The 13081-nt window shown below is 35.5% G+C and overlaps 1 protein-coding gene across 1 annotated transcript in view; it reads right to left on the bottom strand.

Annotated features, from left to right (window-relative positions):
• The window catches only part of ADGRV1 (adhesion G protein-coupled receptor V1), a 564972-nt gene that overhangs the window by 457770 nt on the left and 94121 nt on the right, over nt 1–13081 (bottom strand). Inside the window, exons 24-25 of the mRNA XM_060146321.1 lie at nt 4346–4522; nt 597–777 (exon numbers count right to left, since the gene is read on the bottom strand). Of these exons, the coding sequence (XP_060002304.1) occupies nt 597–777; nt 4346–4522 (358 nt within the window). The remainder of the gene's footprint in view (nt 1–596; nt 778–4345; nt 4523–13081) is intronic.

Here is a 13081-nt window from a genome sequence, read left to right as displayed (position 1 = left end):
TTTTTGAAAATTTAAGTATGAAAATCAGAGTTGAAGAACTTCCCAGGTTTCCTTCACAGATCCTTTATTGGATGGTCTTGCTTTATTCCTACAAAAGAACTATTACTTTTCAATGCAGAAAACAGTCTCAACTTATTATGACAGACATCTATGATAGTTTCCCAATTAAGAAAATTATCACTTTTTAGCATAAGACAAAAAGAAACTAATATAAACAGACAGTGATAATGCTACTTCTTGAAGTTAAATAAAATATAAATTACAAAGTATTCCAATTAGGTGTTAACATATCACAGTAGGACAATTTTCAAAATTTAAAAAATTTGATTACCATGAATAAAAATACTTTTTTCATTTAAAATTATCCTGCATTTAAAAATACTTTTCAAAATATATTACTAAACTTTAGAAATTGATCCTTATATGTTTTTCACAAGCACTGTCCCTCAAAATGGCAGCTTAGAAGTTCCAAGAGCTTGGAAGTTAGAGCATCCGAAGGAGTTCTACTTCAATCATGTGCAGAAGTCCCTTAAACCCTTAGCGAGATCAAGTACACCCAGAGAGGGAGGATTATTCTTGCAAAAGGGCTTGGTTACCATATGGATGATCACTAGCTTTGATGGTGATATCTGTTGTTTGCTTTTCAGGGTCTATGCTTGCACCACTGGTGGGAGTTGAACCTAGTTTCCCGTCTCCAGGAACCGCAGAAACCAATGTCACACGGAAATACTCATTAAGCTCTGGAATATCATCATCAAGGACATAAAGATTCAGGACCTATAAATATAAAAATCCAAAGGCATTAAGCAATGAGGCATGTAGAAATTATTTGCCACTTATCAGAAGAAAATAAAGCAGCCAAAGTTACTTTTTAACATGACAAATTTCTACACAAACTTAGACATAAAAATAGAGAGCGAGAGAGAAAGTAAGAGAGAGAGAGATCTGAGAAATTAATTCTTTAATCAATAATGGGTGCTGAAGAGTAATACTTTCTGTAAAAAATATCCTAGTCATGTATTAATATCATACCATATATTACACATTGATATATCAATACAGTATCATATATTCTTTGTACCAAAGACAGTGGTATTACCAACCTCATGTATAGAGTTCCTGGTTAAGGAACTGCACGTTATCTGACAGAATGTGGTAAGGCAATAGGAAAGGACAATGTAGCCATGTCTAGTTCTGGCCTAAGGAAAGCCTGACATACCTAGCAGCTGCATGCTAGAAAACAGATCCACAATAAATGCTAGAAAACAGATCCACAATGAGCCCTATAAGTCTGGCATACACAAACTGCTCAAAAAACATTAGGAAAGGAAGTAGCAATAACTCAGCCATGCTCTACAATATATAAGTCAAAATTTGAAGTGAAAAAAACCATTCCTCCTTCTTTTATTAACTGAACAAGCATGTTTTGACATCTACAATGTGCCAGGGCTAGAAATGGCCCCAGTCGCTAAGAGACTCACTGTCTTCTGTAGGAGAAAGATCTGTGGAAAAACATTTAAAATGCAATGCAAAAATGTCATAATAGAGTTATGTACAAAGTAAACTGAGAACAAAACAATCAATTCTATCTGGTAAAGGTTTTACAACAGACAAGTGTGAAGCAAGTCTTAATGAATTAGTTGTAGTTATGAGTAATAATGAGGAAGGGCATTCCAAGTAAAAGAAACAACAGCATGAAAGAATAAGACATCTGGGTAATTACAATTAGACCACTAAGGCTGGAGTGGGAGAGAAGTCTGGACAGATAAACAGGAGTCAAGGTCATAGGGACCGTTCACGCTATCATTAAAAAAATGAACTTCATTCCATAGACAGTAAAGGAAAATGGAAGAATCATAAGCAAGGGACTGACAAAATGAGAATTCCATTTTAGAATCAATACCATGGCAGAATGTAAACAGAGTGGACAGAGCAAGAAAGGACGCAAGGTGCTGGGTCAGGAGGTGACTGACCAGAATTAATGAGGTACTGAACTAATTCAGTGACAATGGAGATGAGAAAAAATGGATGGATTTTAATTTGTTCTGGAAATAGAAGACCGAGGCCTTAAAGACTCAGCATAGGGAGTGAGGGACAAGAAGGAATGATGTATGATTTCCTGGTTTCTTCCAGAAAGGAGGGTGACAACAGTCTGAAAACAAACTGTAACTCCAAATGCAATCTCCAAAACACTAGTCATTAGGCCTAAAAGCATTTGAAGAACTTTTTTTTAATGTAGGCCCAAGACAGAATCTGAATTTGGTTTCAATGTTCATTTTAATCAAAATTTTAATTAATAAAGTAATACATGGCATGGCCAATGTGCTCAAAGTATAAAAATGACACTTCTACCCAAATCTTGTCATTATTTTTGAACTAAAGGGAACAATAGCGGTCTGAAGATTTACAATATCTTGCCCCTAGAAAGGAAGCTGACAAATGTTGCTATGAAAAGCAATACCAAAACATCAAGATGTACATTAAAAATGAAGCAATTAATATTTTTAAAGTATTGAAGCATACCACAGTACTCACTCAATTCAATTAGTGAAATGAAGAGTTTGAAACCGAAGACCCTATCAAGGTATAAATGTATCTCACATGGTGACTCAGTACACAAAACAGTATTTACCTTTACTATATGTTATACACTCTGCTATTTTCTATTCTCTTTTGAAAATCTTCCTCATAACTCACTAAATTGATTTCATAACTAATGCGCCATTTAAAAACACTTGAAAAACACATTTCCAGTATACATTCCTGTATTGCAGCAAAACACACACACACACACACACACACACACACACACACTCACACACACACCCTTCCCAGACTGTCTTGCTGCTAGGTTTCTAGGTGTGATTTAAATGTACTCCCCAGACATCTGGAAGGCAATAGCAAAGTGGAGGTCACCTGACTGCTATCTGCGCTGGAAAGCATAGTCACGGAGCATAAGCAGACACCTCAGTATCCAGTCTCTGGCTTAGTAAGACTGAGAAGCTAGTGTAGATCCAGCAGGCACAGCATTACAAACCAACCCCAGTATTCAGTGTTATTGTTGCTTTAAAGGTCAATTAGTTTTTAAAGAAATTTTTAAATGACAGAAGAAAATATTTTAAATAAATCTTGACAGGAGCGTATACGACTATTTTCCTGACCAAACTTTTATTAACTCTTAGCTCTTCCAAAATATATATGAATACTCTTTATAAAACAGTGGTTCCCAGCTATATTTTTATTTCATAAAGGGTAAATTTTCCAGGGGAATATTTTGAGGATCAACTCTGTTTTCCAAGTGGGAACATTAAAAAGTTATCACATATCATCACTGTTACTTGATAAAAGAAATAGCAACTTAAATCCAAAAAAGAAGTGAAAAAGACAGGATCAGAATAAATTATAGTCCTTTAAATGGAATAATTTCAGCCTTACGAAAACTTACTCGTTGTCCTAATTTTCCTCATTTTACCAAAGACCAGTAAAACATTTATCATGGCTCTTATTTACAGACTGCTATTGGGAACTTCTGTTGTAAGTTATTTAATTTGTTTCCTTCTTACCCCAAATTATAGAGATTTGATCACTTTTCTTTAGCTTGAACTCTTTAAATCTTAAGAATATTTTAAATTTTTCCTAATTTTATCTTTTTCATCCAATCAACTCCTAAGTCCCTTAGAAATGTCTTCAAAGATATTTGCAAGTCTTAAGTTATTTTACTATTTATCCCTGATGACCTATAAACTATTTACATTTCTAATGAAAAGTTATACTGATATGAATATTCCAACATATCAGACATTTTATATTAGAATGTAAAAAAAATTTATATAGGAGAAGGTCTCATCTCAATTTCACTTACAATAAGTGTCACTTATTTCTGGAGCATCTATTCAGAAATCAGACGATTCACGGAAAGCTTCTGATAAAACTGGTGATCTCTTGTACTTTCAAAACAAAGAAAAATTACCTATTTTTTCCAAATTTAAAAATAAAACATTACAGTTTTAGGAATTCCTCTTGGCTGACCGGAAGAGTACCATTAAGAATTCTGCAGTTTCTTATTGTATCAGTAATAACCAAAAACCCACAATGATAAATCTTCAAGCCATACCATTTTTATTATATTGAGATTAAAGAACAGATATAACAGACATTACTTAACATCCTTAATTTTTCACTGCAGGAAATAAATACAAAAATATTTTATGCCATGATATATAACTAATTGCCTAAATATTCTAAATTGCTTAAAAAGCAGGAAGCTGCAAATAAATTACAGAACAAACAGATCAGGAAAAGCTTTCCAGGAGGCTTTCAAAGAAACAGAGAAGGTAGAGTTTACCTCTGATCTCTGCCAAGGAAGGAATGTGATAGTTCCACTGGCATTAGCAAAATCGTCAACAAGGTAATTAACACCATCAGATTCGATCTGTGAGATGGTGTAAAAAACATGCACGTAATCCAGAGCTCCTCTGGTTCGCTCCACCACACATGAAATGGTGGATCCCTCCTCTGCAATCTGAAATTGAACATAAGTTCTTTATAAGTATACACCAATTCAAATCAGTGATAAAATTACAAGGCTTTCCTGAAATCCTTTTACCATAAACTTAATTCTATAACTTTCTACCTCTCTAAGGCGGCCTCTACATTCCTCCGGATATATTTTTGACTGCTAAAAAGTATTTACAATCATTGGTTTTTCCACTCATTCCTTTAAAGGGATAAATAAAAGCAGAAACAATCATAATTAATTAACTACAAATGTAATTCATTCATTGAAACCTCTTGTGTGTCAGCCACTATGCTAGATGCTACAGTTACAAACGATTTTTTTTAAAAAAAAGCACAATCCTTTATCTGGGTAAGTCTAAAGAGGAAAACAAACTCATGATTTTATGATGAGTTCAGCACAAAAAGTAGGGTGTAAAGAGTGGAACATGACATCAGGGAGAACTTTCTAGGCACAGACACAAGAAGTAATCGAGTGGATTTGGTGAAATCATTTTGAGGGTGGTTATTATAAACTATCCAGCAGGGACAGCCTAGAGAAACTCCTGGTGGGGAGACAACAGTCAGGTAAAGGAGGGCACTGATATCATGCTTAATATCTTTTTGCTATTTCTGACATATATACATATACATATGTATACATACATGTGTGCATTTTTCATGTGAAAAGTATTTTTATTTACATAATTTAAGATAATGTTTAGAAATTACATGGAGCAGGAAATTGGAATATCTTTTAGAATAGGTCTTCCTATTCTTAAATTCTCCATCTCTCAATTCTATTTTTATAGTATCTAACATAAAATTCATAGAAAAAAGAACTAAAACTGAATAAATAGAGCTCAAAATACAAATCTTAATATATATAGTGTCATTCTCAACTTTTCACATCAATCATAAGCATCTCTGATCAGCATTAAATAGAGCTATTTTGGTGCCAACATCAGAGCTAGAAAGAACAGATTTGAAATTTGTCTGCAAACAGGCAATAGTCAAAACAGTTATCAATGAGCATGGAAGCACCAGGAGTTGTTCCAGTAAATCCTTCGAGTTTCACTGAGCATCAGCATTCCTATTCCAAAATGCAGCAGAAACTCTACTGCCTCATAGTACACAAGATCAAGGACCCCTGGGGCAATATAACTCCTTTGTCTACTCGTCTGCCAGCCTAAGAAGCCCAAAATGACCCTATGGTTGTTCAAAAGAGCCTTCAGTCTGTCTCTTGATGGAAATGTTCCATCTCCAGGTCCAACCAGAGCTTCTAATCCAGTGGAACTTAAAACATGGGAACAGGAAACACAAATTCTGACAGTGGGTCACTGGGGGTGATGGAGTTAAGAATCTCACTTCTACCTCTTGCTTCCTGAGCTCATGTGATCTAATTACTGGGGGCAAGGAATTAGATATCAGCCATTGGGCACACATGCTGGATCCTGGAGCACAAAACTCCAACTCTTCAAGATGTTGTCCCTGAGCTGGCACCTTGGCTGAGTCTTTAACAGGCAATCCCATTGCTGCACTAGGCCAGCTGCTTCAGGTGATGTCATATAATACACACACACACACACACACACACACACACACACAATGGAATATTACTCAGCCATAAAGAAGAATGAAATATTGCCATCTGCAGCAATATGGATGGATCTAGAGATTATCATACTAAGTGAAGGCAGACAGAGAAAAACAAATATTTGCTATCACTTATATGTGGAATTTAAAAAATAATACAAATAAGCTTACTTACAAAACAGAAACAGACTCACAGACACAGAAAACAAACTTATGGTTACCAAAGGGGAAAGTGGGGGAAGGATAAATTAGGACTTTGGGCTTAACAGATACACACCACTACATGTAAAATAAACAACAAGGATTTACTGTATAGCACAGGAAACTATATTCAATATCTTGTAATAACCTGTAATGGAAAAGAATCTGAAAAAGAATACACATATATATGTGCGTGTGTGTGTGTATAACTGAATCACTTTGCTGTACACGTGAAACTAACACAACATTTTAAATCAACTATAGTTCAGTTTAAAAACTGGTATTTCCAAACAGCTCATGTAACTCAACAACAAAAAAACAACCCAATCAAAAAATGGGCAGAAGACCTTTACAGACATTTCTCCAAAGAAGGCATACAAATAGCCAGTAGACACAATGAAAAGATGCTCAACATTGCTAATTATTAGAGAAATGAAAATCAAAACTACAATGACGTACCGCCTTACACCAGTCAGAATGGCCATCATTAAAAAGTCTACAAATAACAAGTACTGGAGAGGGTGTTGAGAAAAGGGAACCCTCCCACACTATTAGTGGGAATTAGGTTGGTGCAGCCACTATGGAAAACAGTATGGAGGTTCCTCAGAAAACTAAAAATAGAATTACCACATGATCCAGCAATCCCACTCCTGGGCATATACCCAGAGAAAACTCTAATTCAGAAAGATACATGCAGCCCTATGTTCACTGCAGCACTATTCACAATAGCCAAGATATGGAAACAACCTAAGTGTCCATTGAGAGATGAATGGATAAGGAAGATGTGGTACATATATACAATAGAATACTACTCAGTCATAAAAAGAACAAAATAATGCCATCTGCAGCAACGTGGATGCAACTAGGGATTAAGTAAGTCAGAAAGAGAAAGACAAATACCATATGATATCACTTATATGTGGGATTTAAAATACAGCACAAATGAACCTATCTGCAAAACACAGACTCACAGACAGAGATCAGACTTGTGGTTGCCAAGGGGAAGAGGGGGAGGGAGAGGGATGGACTGGGAGTTTGGGGTTAGTAGATGCAAACTACTACATTTAGAATGGATAAACAACAAGGTCCTACAGTATAGCACAGGGAACTATATCCAATCTCCTGGGGTAAACCATAATAGAAAATAATATTAAAAAAGAATGTATACATGTGTATAACTGAGTCACTTTGCTGTAGAGCAGAGATTGGCATAACATTGTAAAAATGTTATGGTATTTAACATATGGCCTGGTATTTTAAGGCCATATACAAATGGTATATTTTAAGGCCATTACAATAAATTATATTTAAAGACTGGATAAGGCAATGAGGGAAGTAAGTATAGATAGAAAAGGACCAAGTACAATCAGTTCTGCTGTAACACTGGTTTTGAAATGAAACTGTTCCAATGCAACTGATACATCAGGGAGCACTTTGAACATATTTCACATTTGTTTATGTATAATTTCATCCACAAGAAACATGGTGAACACAGAAAACTGTACCACCTGAAACAAGCCACATGGGAATACACACACACACACACACACACACACACACACACACACACACACTCCAAACATCTATCAGTTACCTCAGTTCAACGCATGTGTCACCAGCCACATTTATCTGCAGTGAATGTGGCAATGTTCCCTCTGATTTCGAATAAACCTCCTTCCATCACTTCACAGTAGCACGCAAGCTACATTCCTCTGATGCCCACTTCTACAAGCAAACTTAAGGTTTTTTCAAGGTATATGCCATATGTATTATCATACTTAAGAATTAAACACTTATTGTGTAAACCTATTTTTTATTAGGTCCCTACCTTTCTTTTTATATATCACTGACCAAATTTTTGGATAGCGTTCGCCTAACTCATCTTTCCCATAAGTTCTTGTGTTTTTCACTATGCAATTTGGTACAGTGTGGTGATTTTTAGGAACACATCTATCATGTTACGGCAGAATTAACTGTTCTGAAGGTGGGGCCCTCCAACCCTAAGAGGCTGGAGAGAAGAGGAAGCAGCAAAGACACAGGTGCTCAATACAGCAACTAATTTAATTTCCACTTAGACATTTACATCAGCATTTTCATCATAGCTGAATGGTATACAAACACATGTGTGGTGGAAACAGCATGGTTTTAAGGTCAAACAGTCCTGTTTGACTGTTTCACTCCACCACTTACCAAAAGTCCTCTGTCTCAGTGATCTCTTCTTAAAATGAAGATCACAATGTCTCATGGATTTTGGTGGAGGTTAAATAAGTGCTTTACATGGTACCTAGTAAAACAGTAAGTGCTAAACAAATCTTATATTTCTTCCCCTTAAAATACAGACACACAAACACAGTAACAAAAAATGCCACATAAAAACATTTCCTTATTTTATCAAGGAACTTAAATGCTTGCATATTTAAAAAAAGCAAATTCCCATGTATTTAGATTCCTATCAGAGTGGGGACATATTTGCTCCCTTTTCCCACCCCAAATTTTAATCAGAATGACTATTTTGAATGAGTTAAATTAATAAATCATTAATCCCAACATATGAGTATTCAGCCTTTCCCTTTCAGCAAGAGACATAGATTAATTAGATCCAAAGACACACTAAGGAGTGTGATGTTTTCTTATAGCTTTTTACCAAGTCAGTGACATTACCATGCAGCGTACAGGACTAAGCATTTTGCTTGCAGGAATCACATGGGGAAAAGTTATCTAACCACACTTTCATTTAGTAAAGCCTTCATTAAAATCTATCACCTACTATTTCAGTTTGAAAAAGAAGAGAAAAAAAGACTATCCATATTCAATACAAATAAGTGCAGACGTGTGGTATATATCAAAATTGCAGAGAAATTTTAATGAATTAATAATTTACACAATAAAGTAAACTCTGTAAAGTTTTAACAAGGGAAGAAGCTTCAAGAGCCAAGCATCCATTAAAAAAAAATGACATAGGATGCTTGGTAAAATCCACCTTGCATACTTATGAATTTACAGAGAAATGACGTAATGCATGACATTTGCTTTAAAAATTATTTCAGCCAAAAAATAAGAAACAAGACTGGCAAAAGGCTAATAAATGTTTAAGCTAGGTGATGGGTCACTGGGGTGACTATTCTACTTTTTCTATTATTCTGTACGTATGATATTTTCCATTGTAAAAGATTTTTAAATTTCAGCTTTTTGCCTCCCATCCCATCCCCCAATAGAGATTCTGACTCAGAAATGGGATCTTGATTCAGGAATGGTATCCAGGAAAATGCGTTAGATATTTCCAACCAAGGCCATCCACACACAGCACTTTGGGAAATAGCAGACCAGAGGATGGAATTAGCAATACAAGAAGGGGATTAAGACATGGAGAATAAATAATTAAAAGATCTTTTCCACTATTAAAATATTCACCTAATTGACTTTATTTATTTATTTACTTATTTATCTATCTTTGGCTGTGTTGGGTCTTCGTTGCTGCGCGCAGGCTTTCTTTACTTGAGGTGAGCCGGGGCTACTCTGTTGCAGTGTGCGGGCTTCTCACTGCAGCGGCTACAACCAAGATTACTCTACCCAGCAAGAATCTCATTCAGATTCGATGGAGAAATCAAAAGCTTAACAGACAAGCAAAAACTAAGAAAATTCAGCACCACCAAACCAGCTCTACAACAAATGCTAAAGAAACTTCTCTAAGTGTGAAACACAAGAGAACAAACGGACCTACAAAAACCAACCCAAAACAATTAACAAAACGGTCATAGGAACATACATATCGATAATTACCTTAAACGTGAATGGATTAAATGCTCCCACCAAAAAACACAGGCTCACTGATTGGATACAAAAACAAGACCCATATATATGCAGTCTATAAGACACCCACTTCAAACCTAGGGACACATACAGACTGAAAGTGCGGTGATGGAAAAAGACATTCCATGCAAATGGAATCAAAAGGAAGCTGAAGTAGCAATACTCATACCAGATAAAATAAACTTTAAATAAAGAATGTAACAAGAGGCAAGGAAGGACACTACATAATGATGAAGGGATCAATCCAAGAAGAAGATATAACAATTATAAATATATATGCACCCAAGTAGGAGCACCTCAATACATAAGGCAACTGCTAACAGCTCAAAAAGAAATCAAAAGTAATACAATAAGAGTGGGGAAATCAACAGTAATACAATAATAGTGGAGGACTTTAACACCTCACTTACACCAATGGACACATCATCCAAACAGAAAATTAATAAGGAAACACAAGCTTTAAATGACACAACAGACCAGACAGATTTAATTGATATTTATAGGACATTCCATCCAAAACCAGCAGATTACACTTTCTTCTCAAGTGTGCATGGAACATTCTCCAGGATAGATCACATCTTGGGTCACAAATCAAGCCTCAGTAAATTTAAGAAAATTGAAATCATATCAAGCATCTTTTCTGACCACAACACTATGAGATTCAAAATGAATTACAGGGGGAAAAATGTAAAAAACACAAACACGTGGAGGCTAAGCACTACTTACTAAATAACCAAGAGATCACTGAAGAAATCAAAGAGGAAATCAAAAAATACCTAGAGACAAACGACAATGAAAACACAACAATCCAAAACCTATAGGATGCAGCAAAAGCAGATCTAAGAGGTAAGTTTATAGCTATACAAGCCTACCTCAAGAAACAAGAAAAATCTCAAATAAATAATCTAATCTTACACCTAAAGGAACTAGAGAAAGAAGAACAAACAAAACCCAAAGTTAGCAGAAGGAAAGAAATCAATAAGATAAGAGCAGAAATAAATGAAATAGAAACAAAGACAACAATAGCAAAGACCAATAAAACTAAAAGCTGGTTCTCTGAGAAGATAAACAAAATTGATAAACCATTAGCCAGACTCATCAAGAAAAAGAGGGAGAGGACTCAAATCAATAAAATTAGAAACGAAAAAGGAGAAGTTACAACAGACACCGCAGAAATACAAAGCATCCTAAGAGACTACTACAAGCAACTCTATGCCAATAAAATGGACAACCTGGAAGAAATGGACAAATTATTAGAAAGGTATAACCTTCCAAGACTGAAGCAGGAAGAAATAGAAAATATGAACAGACCAGTCACAAGTAATAAAATTGAAACCGTGATTAAAAATCTTCCAACAAACAAAAGTCCAGGACCAGATGGCTTCACAGGTGAATTCTATCAAAAATTTAGAGAAGAGCTAACACCCATCTTTCTCAAACTCTTCCAAAAAATTGCAGAGGAAGGAACACTCCCAAACTCATTCTCTGACGCCACCATCACCCTGATACCAAAACCAGACAAAGATACTAAAAGAAAAGAAAATTACAGGCCAATACCACTGATGAATACAGATGCAAAAATCCTCAACAAAATACTAGCAAACAGAATCCAACAACACATTAAAAGGATCATACACCATGGTCAAGTGGGATTTATCCCAGGCATGCAAGGATTCTTCAATATATGCAAATCAATCAATGTGCTACACCATATTAACAAACTGAAGAAGAAAAATCATATGATCATCTCAATAGACGCAGAAAAATCTTTTGACAAAATTCAACACCCACTCATGATAAAAACTCTCCAGAAAGTGGGCATAGAGAGAACCTACCTCAACATAATAAAGGCCATATATGACAAACCCACAGCAAACATCATCTCAATGGTGAAAACCTGAAAGCATTTCCTCTAAGATCAGGAACAAGACAAGGATGTCCACTCTCACCACTATTATTCAGCATAGAGTTGGAAGGCCTAGCCATGGCAATCAGAGAAGAAAAAGAAATAAAAGGAATACAAATTGGAAGAGAAGAAGTAAAACTGTCACTATGTGCAGATGACATGATACTATACATAGAGAATCCTAAAGATGCCACCAGAAAACTACTAGAGCTAATCAATGAATTTGGTAAAGTTGCAGGATACAAAATTAATGCACAGAAATCTGTTGCATTCCTATACACTAATGATGAAAAATCTGAAAGAGAAATTAAGGAAACACTCCCATTTACCATTGCAACAAAAAGAATAAAATACCTAGGAATAAACCTACCTAGGGAGACAAAAGACCTGTATGCACAAAAGACACTGATGAAAGAAATTGAAGATGATACCAACAGATGGAGAGCTATACCATGTTCTTGGGTTGGAAGGATCAATATTGTGAAAATGACTATAGTACCCAAAGCAATCTACAGATTCAATGCAATTCTTACCAAATTACCAATGGCATTTTTTACACAAGTAGAACCAAAAATCTTAAAATTTGTATGGTGACACAAAAGACCCCAAATAGCCAAAGCAGTCTTGAGGGAAAAAAGCAGAGCTGGAGGAATCAGATGCCCTGACTTCAGACTATACTACAAAGCTACCCTAATCAAGACAATATGGTACTGACACAAAAACAGAAACACAGATCAATAGAACAAGATAGAAAGCCCAGAGATAAACCCACGCACCTATGGTCAACTAATCTATGACAAAGGAGGCAAGGATATACAATGGAGTAAAGACAGTCTCTTCAATAAGTGGTGCTGGGAAAACTGGACAGCTACATGTAAAAGTATGAAATTAGAACACTCCCTAACACCATACACAAAAATAAACTCAAAATGGATTAGAGACCTTAATGTAAGACTGGACACTATAAAACACTCAGAGGAAAACATAGGAAGAACACTCTTCGAAATAAATCACAGCAAGATCTTTTCTGATCCACCTCCTAGAGTAATGGAATAAAAAGAAAAATAAACAAAT

This window comes from Lagenorhynchus albirostris, chromosome 3 (assembly GCF_949774975.1).
Source record: "Lagenorhynchus albirostris chromosome 3, mLagAlb1.1, whole genome shotgun sequence".
Classification (NCBI taxonomy): Eukaryota; Metazoa; Chordata; class Mammalia; order Artiodactyla; family Delphinidae; genus Lagenorhynchus; species Lagenorhynchus albirostris.
Note: the sequence above shows the minus strand (reverse complement) of the source record. Positions and strands in the feature narration are given on the sequence as shown.